General features: G+C 40.9%; 1 protein-coding gene across 5 annotated transcripts in view; it reads right to left on the reverse strand.

Moving 5' to 3' along the window:
* Positions 1-20,529, reverse strand: part of grip2b (glutamate receptor interacting protein 2b) — a 52,290-nt gene that overhangs the window by 16,620 nt on the left and 15,141 nt on the right. For 2 of the 5 annotated variants that reach the window (XM_027020209.2, XM_027020208.2), the window contains exons 2-12: positions 20,382-20,462; positions 17,329-17,461; positions 14,957-15,102; positions 13,799-13,885; positions 13,501-13,576; positions 11,435-11,580; positions 10,149-10,296; positions 9,720-9,889; positions 5,137-5,268; positions 3,683-3,835; positions 2,858-3,047 (exon numbers count right to left, since the gene is read on the reverse strand). In XM_027020209.2, the coding sequence (XP_026876010.2) occupies positions 2,858-3,047; positions 3,683-3,835; positions 5,137-5,268; positions 9,720-9,889; positions 10,149-10,296; positions 11,435-11,580; positions 13,501-13,576; positions 13,799-13,885; positions 14,957-15,102; positions 17,329-17,461; positions 20,382-20,462 (1,462 nt within the window). Of the gene's footprint in view, positions 1-2,857; positions 3,048-3,682; positions 3,836-5,136; positions 5,269-9,719; positions 9,890-10,148; positions 10,297-11,434; positions 11,581-13,500; positions 13,577-13,798; positions 13,886-14,956; positions 15,103-17,328; positions 17,465-20,381; positions 20,463-20,529 lie in introns of all 5 variants that reach the window. The other 3 variants (XM_027020207.2, XM_027020206.2, XM_027020210.2) reach the window with 2 other exon arrangements.

Below are 20,529 nucleotides of genomic sequence, written 5' to 3' on the forward strand. Positions count from 1 at the left end.
ACTATAGATTGCAGTGGATGACAGAATATGTGCAACATTTAACCATAATGTAACAGAAATTAGGACATTGTGAGCTCTGTGACTTCTGCATTCCAAAAATATATGTGATCACACATACGAGTAACAAACATCATTCAACTAACATATTCCTGCATATGTTCATTAGATATGATTGATGAAGTATGAGTCAGTCTTGACTTATGTTGAGAGAGTGTACCAGTGTCTGAAACCAGAACCCGAACAAATGTCCTGTGCAAGCCTTTGTCGGCTTTTAGAGAGGCTGCAGTAGTTTTGGGGCACTATGTTAGACCACCATGTGTGGCAGGCTTACCCCACAGGAAAGCCAGGGAACTTTAAACTGCAGGGCATGCATATGGCTGTGGAAAGAAATGTTTTGTGAGGTTAAACTCTAAATATGTATTGTCACGAAACTATTCTAAAATTAGACCATGTATTAATGTTTAAAAGACATCTAAGGTAGAGGCCTATAGAGGAAAAAAAATAGTGGAAGTAAAACACTGAATGAGATACACTCATGGAAAGTACAAGTCAGCCAGTCAGTTGAGTCTTGAGGTTCAGCCTGCTACCGTCTAGGAGGCGCCACATCGGTTCCTGTACTCTCAGAGCATTGAAGAGCAAGAGTATTGATCTAGGGTCAGGTTCCTCTTCACTCTGTGATGATGTTAGCCTCAGCAAAGCTCACTTCAATCCTTTAAAAACTCCAGTCCAGACCTGCAGTCCATTAGACTGCATCTGCTTTAGCAGTAAGTCGGTATATAAAGCTCTCTGTAGAGTCAGCTCTCAGAAAATTCAGGATTGTGATGGGAGCTAAAGATGGGTCTATAAAAAGGAACTTTAGAGGTTTCAAGCAAGCTTTAAAACATAAGAAGATTGTTTTGCACATTTGGGAGTGGAGTCAGTCAGTCAGTTAAGGTTTTAATAAGTAAAAGGAAATAGAGACTATATGGTACACTGACATGCTAGAGAAATTTCTGATGTAATTTTACTATTCTCAAGTTAGATGTCAACTCAGTAAAGGAAAGTCTCAGTCATACCAGTTGCATACTTGCCAAAAGTTGAAGAAGAGATTTTAAATAAGACCTAAAATTGGTGGTGATATTGCTGGTGCTGTTGTTGGTGCAAAGACACCCACTAGGACATGGGACATTGGCTTTATAATAAGCGTGAATATTAAAATTAAAAATACAAACAAAATGCTTATAGTAAAGTAAGCGAACATTAGAATGATGTTAGTATGTCACCTTATACTGGTTGAAGTCTGGCCCATACCTCCACATCCACTGCATGCATGTTACGTTAAATCAGACATCACCAAGTAATTGAGGTGCTTTGAAAAAACCTCCTCCAGTAAAGACAAGGTAGAAGTAAATTAGAGGTCATGTATTTTGGTGACTTTGGGAAAAGGAATCGAATCTCTCCCTAACTGCATAGACAAAATTGGCCTTTATATCTGAGAGTTATGTCAAAGCAAAAAACAAAAACCAACAGTTGCAGAGAGCTTCTCCAGAAAACTGCCTGTCAGACCTGAAACATACAGGACACTAGAAACATACAGAAAAACAAACAAAACTGATGGAGAACCCAATTGTTTCTAACGAGACCTGAAACTATAACCTACTGATGGCCTGATGAGCTTCCCTGCCCCACGCGATGCAAGCCTGACACACAGCCTGAGCAACCCTTTTCAAGATGAAACCCCAACCTGAAATTGCACTGATAAGAGGGGAAATTCTTCCCATGAGCTCTGACCCAGATTCTGAAATGAAGTCAACTCACATTTGGTCTGATGAGTCCTGGATAACTTCCCTGTAAAGTACAGAGACTGTAGATACTGTTGTGCACCCCCACCCCCACCCATGCCAGCTTCTCAGGGCATCTTTCAGTATAATTTTCATATAATCACAGAATAAATGGATTTGAATCACAATTCAGGACGTGGAGGGCAAGCAGGAGATGAGATGCAGTGAGGAGCGGCTAATGCAGAGTGGGGGATGAAATGGTGACAGAACACTGCTTACATATGGGGAGGTTCTTTAAGTAGTGTGTAGACACTCACCAAGCTCTGAGAAATATATACATGCCATGAGGGGAGGTGTGTGTGTGTTTTGGAGTGTGTGTGTGTGTGTGTGTGAGCATGTGTGTGTTTGTGTGTGTGCGCATCTGGGAGCAGATTACAAAAGCCTACTTTGGAAGCTACATCAGCACCCATGCATACTCTGTGATCTGATCAAAGGCAGGAACAAGGCGCTAACATAAAAGAGATAAATGTGACTGCAGGTGAATCACCCAATCAATCCTGCTTAAACAGCCCACATCTTCAGAAGAACATTAGTACCATGAACACAAATGCACATACTCTTCCATTGCACATTATTAGTAAGTTCTCAATGGCCTAGCATTATACCCAGTAAGAACACATTTGATATAGCTGTAAAAAATCCCATTAATAGTTTATACAAAACAACACAACCATATGTGTTGTGTAATAACCTCCTTTTAACATACTGTTTTCCAATAATTCTTGCCATTTGATTGTCATTATGACTAGTCCTCTAAGAGAATAATGAGAACTATGATTGTTAATTGTGTGTCAGCATTTTACACTATTAATTGGTTAATAGTGGTTACTTAGTGGTTAGTTAGCTGGGGACAACCATCCTGACCTACAAACACTTAAGATTTTAGGAAAAACCTGAATCTAAGACAAGTCAAGCACACAATCTGGGTCTTTAGGATCATCCAAGTTTTGAAACAGATGCGTTATAACAAAGGTTCGGATCAGAACTCGGCAGTGTCAGTTCCCCAGAATTAGTGTGTAAATTAGTGTGTCACTCACTTTTCTGCCGAGCTGTCGGGCTCTATAAAACGGATGACTGGGGGTGTGGAGAGGGTCTCAGTAGCAAATATTCCCCCTTGCAACTGAACTCCGAAGCCATTAAGAGGATCTCCTCTTAGGGTGACCTCACTGGAATCTGTATGCACTATCTGGCCTCCTGGTCCCACTGAACTGGAGGCGAGAGATGCTGCTGAAGAAGGAGAAATACCACTTCTGGTAAGTGACGTTGAAGCCACTGAACCTGGTAAGTACAACTGAGCCAACTGGGAAATAAAAGTTCAGTATTGGTAAGCACTCCAAATTAATATTTCCACTGGTGATAAACATTTATTTCATGTTATTTTACAGTGACAGATAGCTTTGAATAAGCATACTGGAAATCTAGCCAAAAATGATTCCATAGGGGAGAGTACATGTATCCCATTATAAATGTATGGAAAGTTCACGAGAACTGTGAGAACGACTGAAGCAGAGTCCTCTATGCAAAGCAAAATTGGATCATATTAAAGTGGTCGAAGATAGTTCTGTCTTCTCATAACTTCAGATCATCTGCAGCATTCCTTTGCCAGAAAGCTGAGATTTTGAAGTTTCAGCCTACCACACTAAAAATCTACACACAAACACACAGCTTATGAATGCCATTTAGACATTTGTATGCTATGAGTTTGTATGTTTGTATGCATACTGTGAGATCACACAAACACACACACACACACACACACACACACACACACACCTAGACACACACACAGAACCACTCACATCCCCCCACCCCCCAACCCCCCATGCGCACACACCTACACACACACACACCCAGTGGCTTACAAGAGCTCTTATGATCTTTTTTCCTCTGTCTCCTCTTGAGCAGGGAGTTGCGAGGGCTCATGGGATGGCTCATGCGGGGTAGAGTGTTCGAAGACGGGTTGCTTGTGCCTGACGTCGCCGTGGAGCCCGGAGAGAAATTACTGGAGACTAGAGCTAGTAATAGAGACACAGAGAAACACACACACACACACAGGGCTATAGACTGTAGTTTCTTGTTCTACCAAAGTGAAATCAGGTTTTTTTTCTAACATTTTGCTTCTCTACTTTTAACTTCACATTGCACAAGTTGTTTTCTATTTCTCTCTCAAATAGTTAAAAAAATTAATTAGATTTACTTTAACCGTAACATTCCCACAGGACACAAGGATTTTTTAGCTGTCTTAGAAAGCCAGAAATGTTTGGAAGTAGAATACATGCTCACCACTCACTTAATTAGAAGCATTCATTAGAAACACCTTGGATGCATACAGTTTGTGTCTATGTCCGATTGGATAGCAGTTTATTTTAGCCTTCAACAGCTTGTCACTTTCTTACAACAGGCCTGGCATGGGATGTTTTTAGGTGGAAGACCATACCCGGTCATCAAAAAAACAAACAAACAAACAAAAACACCCAGACCCCTTTAGTAGTCATCTGATCAGGGGGCTTGAGGGTGGGCTTAAGGGTAGCTGAAATGTATGCAGAGCAACAGATGGCCTACAGTCTGTCATCATACATCTATAAAATTCACTTGATAAGAGGATGTTAATTAGGTGTACTTAATGTGCACCTTAGGTGTACCTAAGTGAACTTTGGGTGTAAGGTGGGTGTTCCTAATAAAAAAGGATTGTAGGTGTAACTGAATTTCTTGTATGCTTATTGGCTTCCTTATGTGCCAAGACTGTTTTGTAACAATGTCAAAAAAGCCTAATAAAGCAGTTTGTGGCCAGATTATTTTACAATTGTCTTCCAATTTTTTTGGTTCTAGACAGTGGATTCAGACTTTCTTTGGTTCTAGATAGGATTTATACTATTATCCTCTACCATATATGAACTTCATTACCAATTTAACAGCTTTTCAATTACCCCATAGCCTCCAGAATGGGCAGCTGAGAGACAGAAAAAGACAAAAGGTGGTGGTACAGTGGTTTCTTTGGATTAGTGTCAATTATGGCGGATTGCCGCACTGCACAACTCGGGGATTCATCCCACTCAAAAATGACTAACCTAATCCAGCAGATAATTTTCACACTCAGGTTGAATCAAGTGTGTGCAAGCAGAGAACACCAAATGAATGAAAATATATGTGCAGTGCATACAGCTCCCTGCACTGAGTCTGGAAACATCTGCTCTAGGCTAAAGAACAGGTCCAGTTACATTTTCAGCAAGGCTGAGTGGCAGAATGATTTGCTCTGCATCATTTCTGCTGTCTATTATGGCTGGATCAATAAGATGTCAGAGATGCTTGTATTTACATTTACAGTAGTCATGAGTGCTGGAGGGGTTGCTGCAGGTGGTGGTCCAGGTGGAGTTCTTACAGTGACTAGAGTGGCAATAGTTCACACAGGGGTCCCAAGAATGAGAGTGGTCACTCTTCTGGACTTTCACTGTACAAACCAACACATGCGTGCGCACACCCCCCCCCCCCCCACACACACACACACAAACAAACAAACAAACAAAAACCATAACATCACTCTCATATGTGCCTCAACATGCTCAGCTCCTCATCCATGCTGTACATGCTATAACTGCTGCTATGGCAAACTAACATTACACATTATTTGCAGACATACCAAAAACATATGTATTTGAGAGGTTAAATATTCCCTATACAGACAAACCCAGTCCCACTGAGTTCTTGAATCATTCATTGTGTTGTAAATATCATATTTGGTAATCATTATATAATGATTTTCGAGATTTTCAAAAAACAAGTACAAGTTGAGGTGACCCATTTAAATAATACCGCCCCACCAAACACCCCCCAAGGGTTATTTCCCAGGTTGTCCAGAATGTACAGTGTTCTGCACAGAGATGCTACAGCATGGTCATGCTGCTTAGCTTTGTATATATTCCCACCATTAATAATCCTCACAGAGTTTAAATCCTTCATTTGGAGTCCCGGAGGTCTGCTTAATTCACATTTGAATGATCATCTGCATTCAAATACATTGGCCTGGAAAATAAATGTACTTCCATAACAATGAGGAAGTCCATTTGGAATGGTTTACTGAAATTCTATCTGCTAGTGGCAAGATGAATAACTGTGTGGGTTTTGTGTGTGTGTGTGTGTGTGTGTGTGTGTGTGTGTGTGTGTGTGTGTGTGTGTGTGTTTGTGTGTGTGTGTGTTTGCAAACTATGCTTCTATTCATTGCACTGTGCTGCAGCATCTTCTATAACAATCTTCCAAAACAATCTATGCTAGACATACACAACAATACAGTAAAAAGATGCCTACAGTTTGCTAACAGGGAACACGGAAATAATGACTTCTATGTACTACATCGATACTTCACTGACTTCTACATCTACAACCTGGCAATACTGATGGAATGTGACCAACCAATACTCCATGGATTTCACATCAAAAAAGTTTGGATTTAACTGAGCTTCTCTTACAAAAAAAAGTTGCTGTAAGCCAACGTTACTATTTGAAGTGATGCAGGGTGGGAGTGATGACTGAGGGTGCAGGTGATCATCACTTCTACTTCAGCCTCGTACATCATGTTTGTTGAACGATCTGACAGGTGCTAGCTAACTCTCAGCTTCTGTCTCGGGATGAGCAAAAACCTAAGAAGCTTTGAAACATCCTGTGACGTGTGTGAGTGTGCGTGTAAGTATGTGTGTGTGTGTGTGTTTGTGAGCACATTAAGGCATTTAATAAGAGCCACACACTCACATCATATAAGAACATTTAAAGGCACCACTAATCTCGCACCCAAAAACTAGAATCAATCATAAACTGCAAAAAATCTGGGAAGGTAAAACCAACATGCCACTGCAGGAGGTCTACAAGCACAAAGGTCAGCAAGGTCAGTGCTGCCATCTTTACAGATGAATTCCAAGGAGACAGCTTGTGCTCTTTGATCTGCAAATCCAGCTGTGGCAAATCCCGCCTCCATCAAGGATTATCTTAAGCTCGTCCGCCTCATCTCTCCAGGAAACACACCTCGATGTGGGAGTGGATGCAAAACTAAGACAGCAATGACTGCCAGGCACATGGCCCATACTTTGGAGTTTAAATGCATTAAGAAGATAACAATGCTGGCCTTAAGAAGCTACTTCAGTGCACCGTAAACAGGATTCAAAACTAAGAGGAGAGAAACATTTAGGTCTGAACTGCTGACAAATTTTTCAGAAGAGACATGTTAAAATTGCACAAAAAGTATCCTGTCATAGTGTTGTTTGCATTTTTAGATGTATGCAACAAATGCAAGCTAGCACTTGACTCAACAACACTTTTTTTAAAGCTGTCCAAGAGTTTCATAAACTCACAAGGCAGTTCCCATCAGGAATAGCAAGTCATTAAACTTGGCATACCATTCCATATGTTACATTTACATATGCCTCATCTTCATATTTTTCATGCCCAAGATATTTAAAAGAAAATGAGATCAAACTTTCATGTGGTGAGGGCCTCTCCCCCCCAGGTCGAGTTTCCACTGTAACTTCAAAGCAAGCCTCACTGCTCGGTGTCATTTCTTCATTAAAGCCTCACTGGAAGCCACAGTGCACTCGCAAATGCAGCTTTTCAATACCTGCATCCTTGCATCCACCCTCATACCGCTGCCCACAGGGAGTTGACCCACTTACTGCCCACGGGCACACATTAGTGGCATGAAACATGTTTTGCTAGAAGCAAATGATTGTCTGAACAAATCTGTCCAACAGCCCAAGAAAAGGTGGTGGTGAGAGGATAAACCCTATAAACTCAAGAGCTCATCCCCGGCACAGTGATGCATGGCTTGTGTGTGAGGGCATTCTCCCGTGAGGAGGGGGCTTTCTCTAATCTGCCGTGAGGCACAGTGGCACATAGGAGGCGTTGTTGAGCAGGGTGGGAGTTGCGAGGCATGTGTAGGATGAAAGTGTGGAGCATCTGGGGTTTGTGGGTTTGAAAAGATGCTTCCCTGATGGCAGGAAGACTACGAAGAACATCAAAGGGGATTTTACACCCTTTGCGTTCTTGTACCCTGAAGAATTCATTCATTTTTACTGGGTACTTGTCCTCAAATCACTTTCTAAAGACGTTTGTTATTAGGGACATTTACTAAATTGGTGAAACATAAAGGAAGCATCTCCAGCTATCAAAGCATTAAAGAACAAATTCTTCTGCAGCACAGAAACATTCCCAAGGCTAAGCATGAGCTCCAAATATGGTAAATGAAATAAGTCCATTAATCCACTGTGCTATGGAGTATTAAACATCTGTCCATCAAATGTTCCCATGTATAAATATGGCACAAAACCCCCACAAGAGCCGGAGCTGAGTATCTGTGTGTGATTTCTAGGGTGAGTGGGTCTCCATGATTAAATCTGGCCTGTAGTCCAAAGCTCACGGGGCGGCATTAAGCAGGAAGAGGGTCTAATTAAACGAGATGACACCAGATAAGATGACATAGCAGGCTACTTGTGCATGTTTGTGTGTGTGTGTGTGTGTATGTGTGTGTGTGTGTGTGTGTGTGTGTGTGTGTGTGTGTGTGTGTGTGCATGGGCTACAAGTCTTTGCTTCCAGTGTTCTCATTTGGACTCAATCTGTGTACTCCTGTGAGAGTGGAATATAAAATTCATGATATGATAATAAATAAGAAAGTGTTGTGGCCTAGTTTACACCACTCACTAGTTCAGAAGATTAAAGTAGCCATATCCTACATTTTTCTTTTATAGTATGTTTTTCCTTGATGTCCACTTAGAATGTTTGTGTGGTTTTATATTCCAACAATTCACAGTCATTTTTACATGACTATTATTTAGCCTATTTTTATCCCTTAGAATTGAACAGGCTGTTTCTGTTACTGTGCCTTTAAGACAGATATAGGATAAATGAGCTAAATTGATGTAGGCTGAATAGCTGGAGATATGTAAATGAGTTTGTTCTCGTGACATCAGAGAAACAGTGATTTCCAAATGGACTTAAATTTCCTATATAACTGTATGGACTTGGGGAATGAATGGTGTATTTTGAAAATCTGACAATATTTACATATTAAAAATTCATTATTTCAATAAGTGAGGGAAATTCATTATTTAGGCTCATCAGCATTGATTTAGTCTATAACTGCTAAATACTGCTTGAGATCCATCGGTGTTATAAACCTGATATTTTTTCAAGGAGAAAAGAGGAAAATAGTTTTCAAGGTAATGCAGATTAATGCACAGCTCATGTTATGCAGCACATTAATATAGCTGGCTAGCAAGAAAAAGCAAAAGTACACTAGACTAGAAATGCCACGTCTTATCTAAAAAGTATGTTTTGCACAAGCATAACACTGTACCATGGTCTCACTTGACACTACACTTCTACAAACGAGGAAGCCTTAAAGTTAATAGCAAACCAAAATACAATTAATTTATTTAGTCTGAACAGGAGAGGCTGTGGAATGTGGACGCAAACTGGCTCTTGCAAAGTCCCACTGACCTGACTCATGCCGCCAAAAAGCCGCCGCAGCCTCCCTTCAAGACCACTGTTATGGAACACTACATCTTCACTGTGGCATTAAAAGCGAACCATCAGATGCTTGATCAGAGATTTCCCAATAGGGGCAAGCTGAAAAAACAGTTCTGAAGACCCTTTTCTAACTTATTAGTAGTTCTCCCCTGAGGGACAGCAATCATGGATGATAAATGGCTCTATCATTAAATTCAAACCCATGACTCTATTCCATTAATTTGCTCTGACACACCGATGCGGTGCCAGGCAAGTCAATAAGCCTGATGTCCATCAGAAGCATCGCTCTCGAATGCGGCTGATCATTCCAGGTTTTATCTGGCTATTATCAAATAATAGGCTTTATTTCTATGTGCTCGCTATGCTAATAAGCTAATAAGCTCTCCCCACCAGTGTCCTGGGTTTTGCTGGGGAGACGCATTTGATGGGCAGGCAGGATCTCAAGCTTGGCCACGTCTGAGGTGCTGGCAAGCAGCTGGGTGGCTTCTAGGACAGAGCAGTGTTCTGTACTGGTGCCATCAATGAAGAGGATGTGGTCGCCCACGTGCAGAGCTCCCAACCTGCACAAGCACATGGAGGAAGCACTGTAACTGACTCATTGCTGTAAGGCACATAATAAAGACCTTATTGGTGATTAAAGAACTGCAGGTGTGTACATGCACTAAACAGTAATCTTGTTCATTAAAGTGGTTGGAAATCATTACTGTCTATGATGAAGACTGCGTTAAGATATCACTGCTGCAATAACCACAGAGCCAGAAGCCTAAAAGCTATGGTGGTGTGAAGGGTGCACTGTTGAGGTGTGTGTCAGGTGGTTACCTGTCTACCACGCTGGCGGCTTTGATCTTGTCGATGATGATGACCTGCTTGTTCCTGTGTGTGGCAGTGGTCAACGTGATGCCCAGACTCGCTCCAGGTGACTTGGCTATCTCTACCAGCAAAGGGCCAGAGACATTTGATACAGAATCTGAAAAAAATAAATCAGAGCCATGTTACGGGTCAGAAAAGAGATGCAGTGACCTGTACATAGCATGAAAGTTGCTTGCAGATACTAAACAGTTCACATACTGGCTAACAAGGACAACAAGTAGCATGCATGTTTTTGTTAAGAAAATCCTACAGTTCAAAAATGTACTTCCATAACAATGAGGAAGTCTGAACTGTTGCTTAAACGAATGCAATACCGAATTATGGATTAACACATTAGTGAAAGCATGATAAAGAACAGTAGAACAATAATAGAATAATGATGGGGGAGGGCAAAACCTCCTCTCTGACCACCTAGTCTGTGGGTAATGCCCAAATGATGGGTCAGGGGAGGGAGGCACTCTCTACCCTGTCTTCATGTGTCTGGGTTTGGGTACAGGTGTAAGTAAAAAATTCCCTGCTGTAGTTGGGGACTTGAGGTCAGTAACCTACTGATCAGCCAGATGGAGCAGGCACTGTTGGCATGTGAGAGGGGCAGTTAGAAAGACGGGCTGAGCTCTCTGAGGAGAGGCGGCGTGTGGTGCCACTTCTGATGTACTCAAATTGCCTCCCAAATTTTCTTCTAACATTATGAGATTTAGCAGTACATAACATGATATTGATAGGATAAACCAGGGATCGAAATGTCACTGATAAATCAAGCACTTCAGTTTGAGAGAAATGTGCTATATTTTCACTTCATGTGTGAAAACGTGTCCCAGTCTTGTAGCCCCGGAATCATACCTTATGTTGCCATCATCCAAAGCATTTATAAATAAATTATAAATTCTGTGCTTTCAGGATTCATTAAACCAAATGGCCATGTTCTGAAGTCCGTAGTGGGCATTTCTTTGCAAAACATCCTTTGAGTCCATGTATGCATATGCTGTAACACTTACATTTGTTTAAATATAACATACAGCCTCTCACTTATAGCATATTGTATCGGTTTGCAGAAATTACAATAAATAACATTCTTAGCAAAATACATATATATCCCATAACATTAAAAAAATCCATATCTACTTTTAACTACACGATGTGTTCTACTAAAGAGAGGTGGATTTTGGGCTAATGCTCTGGCTCGTGCAGGAGAGGAAGGCGCAGGGTCATTATGCGGGTGTAACAGCTCCACTCACCCATAATGGACACGTCATACTCAATCTGAAAGAGAGCCTCCTGACCGCACTGGGCCAGCACGCTGAGGGCTTCACTGTGGGTGGCGCTGTGTAAGGGCACACCATCCACGTTTAGGAGCCGGTCCCCTGCCTTCAGTGTGCCCTCCCTGCACAAACAGGGTGAGACATGGGGGTGGAGGGGTGAGGGAGTTATGGTCATGTGCTTCACTAATCAATGGTACATGCCAATACACGCTGATGAGGCTATTTTTCCATTTGTAGTACATTTTATATGATATGTTTTGAGCCATGTCTTTTATCCCTAACTTTGGTTGATGCCGATGTGTTAAATGTGCTCTATAAATCAAATGTACTTACATACTAACACACCAGGCAGTGTAGTGTAGTGAATAGTGAGTACTTGTCATTGTCTCATGTTTGCAACTCTCACAATGTTTGTGGTACACCGTGTGTACAACTTCTGTTCCTTTAAAGGGAAGCCTAGCGCCCATAAGTGAAAGCTATTTTTCTACATTTCATAAAAAAAAGCTAGGGTTCACATGAGGTATTCCAATGGAAATTCAAGATCTAAGACATGAGATGACTAGAGGGAAATACATGATCTTAAACTTATGAACAGGTCATATGTTTTCACATGCACACACTAATAATGTTCTGAAGTCCATCTTTTGTAAACTGCTGTGCATTGTTGGGTCACTGGCTACACTGACAGGATGAAAGAGAACACGCAGTGCTGCCATAACAACACAGACCAGATGACTAGAAGGCTCTAGCTCGATTGTTTGTGCAGTACATCCTTGACCGCCACCCCTCCTGGATATGTGATGTTTACACTTCAAAGTTGGGGAGCCCCTGCAGGCGATGCGCCAATGTTTTATAAAATACCAGAACCAGAATGACAACTCATACCAGCAGCTCAGAGAGGTACCGTGTGACGGAAGAGGTGAAAATGGGAAAAAACACATTTGGCTCTGCTCTTTGCAACCTGTCGTGGGGCGTTTGATTATTAGCAACCCGCAGTGCCCTGGAACGAACACTGACATGTCTGTGCTGCTTCAAGATGCAGTGTGTTCAGTTATTCCTTCTGCACTTGCCACAGACGGCAGAAATTTCTCTCTTTCTCTCTCAGCTTCAGGATACATCCTCCGTGCTGATTAGATATATCCTGATCAAGTTTTTTTGCCCCATCCAGATTATTTATTTAAGACTAAGTATCTGCTCATATCAGTCCTATACTGATATATGTATATTCCTAGACAATGCTATTGCAGAGTACACAGAAGTACATTAAAGGTAGAAAAATTCAATAAAAAAAAGTTCCACTCCTTGACACTGAGCCCGGCAAATAAGCAGTGTCTCCAAGCTGATGAATGGAGCATGTGGCGATGGTGGCTCAAACATGTTAACACGTTAACATGTTTATGGATTTAAAAGATCTGTATTTAAAAAGTGTCAGAAAAAAATTGACCTAACAGGCAAGAAAGGAAGCAAACAAATCAAGTCAAATTTATTTATAAAGCACTTTTTAAAACAGATGTGGTCACAAAGCAGCTTTACAAATGTCCGAGTCCAAGCCCTATTGAGCAAACCAAGGCTGACAGTGGCAAGGAAAAACTCCCTAGAGCATGAGGAAGAAACCTTGAGAGGAAATAGGACTCAAAGTGGGGGGCCCATTCTCCTCTGGCCAACAACGGTCACCACAATAGTAACAACAAACACTGTAGTACTGCTTGGTGGTTTCAAATGGATCCAAACTTTGAAGAATACTGACATAAAATGTTTTTCCTGTTTCCTAAAAGTGCTGTTTTGTAATGGATGTTAAATGTGTCTGAATCATTTAATTGGCACAATTTTTAAGAGAGAGCGTAATTATATTACCCAGGCAATACTAGTTTTTTTTTAAATGGTTTTTTACATGTAATGTATAGCTACAGCTAGGCAGCACAAAATGGTCGTTGGATTTGAAAAGTATAGTTTCAAAATGTTTATAAAAGCATTAAACTACTGTATACTAATAATGATAAAAAGATAAAAATAACAAAAACAAAATCATTTTTCAGGCGTACCTGTCAGAAGGGCCTCCGGGTCGTACATATGTAACCACTAATGGCCGAGTTTTGTGCCAGTCTTCATGAGAACCTCCTAGATATAACATATAAAGCAAAACAGGAATGACAGTAAATTTCGCAGTATTCAGAAAAATTGTCCCTATTCCACTTCTTAGTTAAGAAATGTCCCTGAATTAATACAGGCTTATGCCTAAATAAATAATAAACACTGGTGCAGCGTTTGTTTTATTTAGATCAAAATTAGCAAAACCAGACACTGAAAATAAAAATTGGGGAGCAAAGCACATGTACTCACCCCGCAAGACAAAGCCAAAGCTGTTGCCTTCTTTGTGCAAACATATCTCGATTGTCTTAGATATAACACCTGAGGTACTGTCTGGGGCTACAGAAAAAACAAAACAAAACAGGAAACCAGTAAGCGTGAAAACGCCAGCACCGTGTCATTTATCAAATCACCACGTTGTGCTAGTCCAGCAGCCATCCTGGCAGACATTTCAGTAAATAGATTCACACATAAAACTGTCACACTGGAGAAGGTCAGCCAAAAGCACAAAACTAATAAAGTGGCCAGTATGTCTGCCAGACTCATGACAGACCAGGGAGTGTGCTTACACAATCACCATCATGTTAACACAAACTGCAAGGGCAAAAAAGGCAGAGTGCAAGGTTGGCTTATGACACGTCTTTCATATTCAATGCCACATGCATGGCTGATCTTTGAGCTTACATTCTAGAAGGTATTGCATTACTGAACCCAGTAAAAAGCCATAAAATATAGGTTAAAACTATTTTTTAAAATCAAAACGTCATATGTATAGTACCAGGAATTGCAGGAGACATTATTGCTATACTGTGAAGTATATACTATGCATGCATATTCAAATATTTGGGACATGCTTCTCTCCTGATATGCACACCACTCAATTTTTGCACAAATAAAATGCACGTCCTCCGAATATGACTGACTGATCGATGGACGGACGGACGGAGGGAGTGAGGAACTGACTGACTGACTGACTGTAGTGAAGTGCAAAAAGCTTCCAGAGAAATAGGATGCTTTGGACAGAGGTCTTTCTTCAGCTGTGCAAGCAAAATGCTTCTGCATTTATATGAGGTGGATCTTGTATATATTAGATGTTTGTATATAAATAGATGTTTAAAAGTTCCCAGAGTGTATATCAGTTATTTTTCTTTGAGTTTCTTTACTTCATTGCAGCCATGGCAACAATTGGCAATGCAAACAGACAAAAATATAGGCCTATATATGCAATTAGTGAATACAATGATCCCAGGAGCACAATGTTTTTGATGCTTGATATATATAGACATATGTGTATGTATATATGTATATATGGACTCAGCCCATACAGATGACACTCCACAAATGTCAATGGGGTAACCGGAGCACCTGCATCAAAGTAGACATGCCATGTGACGGTACTCAACTCCGTACCAGCTGGGGGCAGCTCATACTCCACTTCCAGGACCACACGCTCGCCCACATTCTTCAGCAGGCTGATGATCTCATCATGGCGCAACTTGGTCAGGTTGATGCCGTTCACAGACTTTATGTAGTCCCCCACATTCAGCTGGTCACTCCTGGACCACAGATGGTGCAGGATTCAGGTTAGGTGATACAGCATCGGGTGAAACTGCAGCGAATTATCATAATCCAACTTTAGAAAGGGATGGACTAAACCTCTGGGGTATATTCAGGGATGGAAAATGGGGATGAAAAATGATGGCAGTTCAATTCTCAAAAGGTGGTACTGCATAAATTAAAGTATATTTTCAAAGGGCCATGTTTTATCTGTTCCAGAGATTACATAACTAACATTGTCAGCATTTAATATTCAAATTCAACCTTTAATTAACATGCCATTAAGACAATTCCTTAATTTTTACCTTCTTAATTCACCACAACTATACAGTGGTTGTTTATCAGGACACATACTTTAATTCTCATCTGAATTGTTAGTCATTTGTCCAGGGTAAGAATACTTTATCTGCTACTGAACACACATATATAGTAAACATATGCTCATTTAGACGCTAATAAGCTAAACAACCACTGATTGCTCTCAGTGGCCTTTGTGTCTGTGTGACCCAGCACCGTGATGCCTGATATTCATGTGTTCTCGCTAGCTGTGCCTCACCTTCTTTGCTCCAGCTGCAGAGAGTTGTAGAACACCATTGAGGGCAAGACTACATAACATGCCAGACACATGCAGCTTGAATATTTCTTGACTATCTTGCATAGGTAGTAGAAAATGAGAAGCGGGAAAAACCATGAACTAACTGAACGTCTGTGCATAGATAAAGTACATTTGTGTGTACCCTATACATTAAAGCCCCCGACTAAATGGTTCACTTCTCAGATAAGAAGATACACAGGACTTCAGTTAGATGGGACTACAATGTCTGCTGTGGTATGTTTCAGCATTGGCAATTAGCACTGGTAGAAGAAGTAACGGCAGAGTCAATAATTACTCAATTAAAGTACTGAAGTACTTAATTAAAAAGTATGGTGGTGTCTGCTGCTGAACCTTAGAGTACTGGCCTGTGGGAAAACAGCAGAGCATGGATAGGGATCCTAGAATGCCATGCGCCTTTAGTTTAATTTGAATGCTAAATTTGTTTGTTAATTAGTTGAATTGTGTAGTCTGGCGTGTTGTGTCGTGCCTTTTTCTTTTTGGTCTACATAGAGATTAGGAACGTGTTTTACTTTTGGTTACCCCATTTTCTCTACCGAGCTCTCTGCTGTTGTTGGTGACATTTCTTTAATGAATGGCATGTTCAATGAAAGGGAAGATGGGAAAGGGCATTTGGTGATTCTTCTTCTCTGCCCAATGCTACAGTATTTTGCTTAAAAAACTACTCTTGAAATGTACCTGAAAGTAAAAGGGAATATGAAATCTAAAGTATATACTGCTCATAATGTTCCCTCATTTTTGAGGATTAAATTACTTCATAAACATATGAAATGGTGTGATGTTTTTCTATTTAAAAATTAAATTAAAATTAGTATAATTCTGAAAGTTGAAAGTTAAAATATACACAGATGCGCAATCAAGTCTAACAATTTGAGCTCTATCTGAATGGTAGCAACTACCAAGTCGTTGGTATCGCACTGACTAGCTTCCCAAGCACTGATGAATCATGGGTTTCTATCATCTGTTCAGATTAATTATACCATGTAAGTTAAGGGACCATGAAAGTGCTTAAAAGACAATAAAAGTAAACTGACAGTGAACAAGGATTTGTACACTGCCTTGTGTTTGTGTTGGTTGCACTTATATATAATTTATCTATTAATCCTTTTTTATAAAACTTGTTCTCTTACTGTTCTGTCTCTGGGGCTAATTACTCATTCTTAGCCAGGATTTTGTTTCATAAATCCCTTGTAGCACTGCAAACGCTGCTGTAAACAATATCACTCAGAATTCGCTCTCATATTCTGTTGAACACAAACAAATCTGTGCTTTTAGATGCCTACATTGCTCACCTTTACAGAGGATGTTGAGTTGGTGATTTTCCATGTTTTCCCCCAAAATGCAAATGCTCAACACACATTTTCATCTCCTCCTGAACAGACCTTAATATTCTTTTGGCTTTCTACCCCAGTGAGATGTCAAGTGATTCTGGTTATCATCCTCTGATTTGCTGATGTGTTCTGACTTGTCTGACTGCAGCTATAGCAGGGCACAACGGGAAGACAAGGTGTGTGCGTTTGTGTTTGTGTGCATATGTGTGCGCCTAAGTGTGTGTATGGGTGTGTGCGTGCATGTGCGTGTATGTATGTGGGTGTGCATGTCCACCCCTCACCTGGCTGCCAAGCCACCCGGTCGCAGGTTGGAGACGCGAGGCTTTCCATCCTTGTCTGTTCCTCCTGAGATGGTGAGGCCCAGAGTGCTACCCTCCTTCTTGATAAGCTCCACCAGTGTCACCCCCCTCAGCTCTTCTGTCCAGAAACACATGCGCCGCACACACGGCCAGGCCCCAGGAAGGGCTCTCAGCAGCTCGAAAACACCACCCATGCTCCATAATCAGACAGCCTGCCATGGGTTATTTTGCAGGCCCCACCACACCTTTAAGCCAAAATGTAAACTTTGCACATTTCCTAATTCATGTTTCAACACGGAGGAGACATGATGTGTGTCAGTTTTATATGAGGTTTTGGCTGTTATGGCTTAATCTGTACCATGTTCAGTGGCTAAAGCAAAGCAAATCCACTCTCCTCCATTGGACATATAATCAGTTCTCTTCAAAGCTCCATCAGCTTATAAGAGGTCTAAAAGAGATGACACATATTGTTAGAGAATCTAGGAGTGATTGCTCAACTGCCTGTGTTTTAATATGAACAGACTGTCTCTTGCGACGTGACACAGGATTCAAAGAGAAAATGACAAAAACAAAACAAAACACAGAAGTAGTTTCCATCCAACACTGGCACACTCTCCAGGAAAGAAATTATGGCAAGCCATTTGTTATTACTAACTTTTTCTGGAGTAGTAACTCTGGAGTAGTAACTCAAATGAACTCAAATTGGTAAGAAATTCTCAGACATTGCATGCACTAGGCTTATCATCCAAAAAGTAAATCAAATTACTACAGATGTGGTTGCAAATGTTCCACAAAGTTAATAAGACTTACTTCCAGGATCCCAAACTTTTACAAATGTTAAAAAGTACATTAGCAAGAAATGCAGATAAGAACAGCAGACATTTCCCCAAAAACTTTTCAGACAGAAGCAGCCTCCTTAAAAAGTCTGGTGTGTGTACAAGCAATCATGGTCTTGCCAAATTACAGGTATTGACATGTAATGGGGGAATGTATGCAATGGACAATCAGTACCAAATAACAAGGAGAATAATGTTAATAAATAGTAGTAAATCTCTGTGAAAAGTATGACATTATTCACAGTTCAAATCTAGAAAACAAAACAAGCTGTGCAAAATATTTAATGACGTGCAAAGCACTAGTAATAACAATAAAAGCTAATTAACTTAAACCAACAGAGGCAATAAATCTAACAACCCATGTACTTAAAAGCTCATTTTCTTCTAAATGGACACCCAGTGTTTCTGCACGCGCTAAGCCATAGACTCTAATTCCTTCATTTTCATTTGAGAGCAATGAATGCAATGCAGCTGATAAAATTCCAGACAATGGCAGGTTGTTTCCTGGGGATTGAGACAATTCTAGCTATAGTCTAGAATAGCACCTTGGGTATTTATTCATTCTATAAACCGCTTCCTAAACCAAGCTTGTTAAGTATTTGTCATGCCAACATAAGTACAAGCCTGCATTTAGGCAAGACTCCAATTCCCAGGAGCCCTCATGCGCTCCGACTTCCACGTCACAGGTACACCTGCACACATCACCTTCACACCTCCCAATCACAGAGACACCATTCACCTTCCTCTGAATACACCTTCCTCTGAACACGCCACATCTGTAACCACTTTCCCCGCACATGAATAAACCCAATTTGCCCACAGATTCATGTTAGTTGTCAGTGTTTTCACTATGCCTCTCTCACTTTCTAAACCTGGTATTTTTTTCACAGTTGTTACATTGTTCAGGACCTTCTCTCTGGTGGTTTTGTTATTTTGTTTTTGCTAGACTTTCTCATTTATGTTCTTGTTTTAAAGGGATTTTTGATTTGGACTCATGCTTTGCCTGTGATTCCACTGAGATGTCATGGTATGCATTCATTTCACAAAGCTTTAATCATTACACATCACATTTGGCCCAAACTCAAAGCTGAGGTGAGACATTTCAGACAGATGAGGTATGCTTATCATTTAAGCTCTAGCTAAAAGTGATTATGCCTAATTTTCCATTAAATATTAATTTGTGCCAAACATGCTAAATATGTTTAATGTGCTCAAATGTATTTAATTCATTGTTACTTTTCAAACAAAAATGGTTGGTAGTTATGTGTATGTGTGTATCTCTGTGTGTGTGTGCGCATGTGTGTTGGTGCACGCACGCACGCATGTATGTCCACCAGCCAAATAATATACAGTCAGCACTGTTCCTGCTGTCAGAAACTAATCAGTGATGAATGGGGTCCACATATGCTTTTTTTAAATACTGCATTGTCTAGGATTAAAGTTAGAGAAAAGCTTCTTTAAGTAGCTCTTAGGGGAATCTGCAGAAGTGAGTTTAAATTATTTGTCACTGTCAGGCGTATTCCAAAAGAAAGGAAGCATGGATGGATAGACTTAAACCAGTTAAAATGCTCACGTATTGGCAATATAGAGGTTGGGCTTGAGGAACTTGATGTACTCTATAAAGACAACACCAATAACCAAAAAAAGCTTTCATTTTCAGAAACTTATTATATAAATGTGTATTGCAGTCATCATCAAAAGCAAAGCATATCTACTCTGGTTTGAAAATTCATTATCGTTTAGTGTCAAATATAAGTGTCTTAAGTTAATGCAATTAGCTAAAGATGGGAATCTGCATCTCCTTGAAATACTCCCCCTTCTGTTAAAAGCACAAAAGACAGAAGTTGGCTGTGGCACTTCAAACTGGTGCGATGACACTGTGTTTCAAGAGGCCGCGGGATAGACCTCAGGAAGGCCGCCAGCAGCGCGCACTAAAGCCCCAAGCTCTCTAGCTCAAGCAAGCAACTAAACCGTCCTGGCAGGAAGTGCGCAGACATCCCCACCGGGCTGCAGATAAACACATTCTATAACATCAAACAAGGGAGGAGGGAGCGGGGTAGCGCTGGGTCTCTCCAGGGTGGAATTCAGCTTTTGTGTGGGCGTGAGAGTGAGGGATAGAGAGAGAGAGAGAGAGAGAGAGAGAGAGAGAGAGAGAGAGAGAGAGAGAGAGAGAGGAATAAAGAGAGGCTTTGAGTGTACCTGGGATACTCTGTCTTCTGGAGGTGAGGGAATTGTCAGGTCCTGTTGACTCCTTGTTCCCTTTAGAGTAAGGGCCATCATCTGCAGAGAGAAGAGACACATGACTCTTACAAACCCATCACAGAGCCCTCAGACACAGGGAACTGCA

This window comes from Electrophorus electricus, chromosome 20 (genome assembly GCF_013358815.1).
Source record: "Electrophorus electricus isolate fEleEle1 chromosome 20, fEleEle1.pri, whole genome shotgun sequence".
In the NCBI taxonomy this organism is placed as follows: Eukaryota; Metazoa; Chordata; class Actinopteri; order Gymnotiformes; family Gymnotidae; genus Electrophorus; species Electrophorus electricus.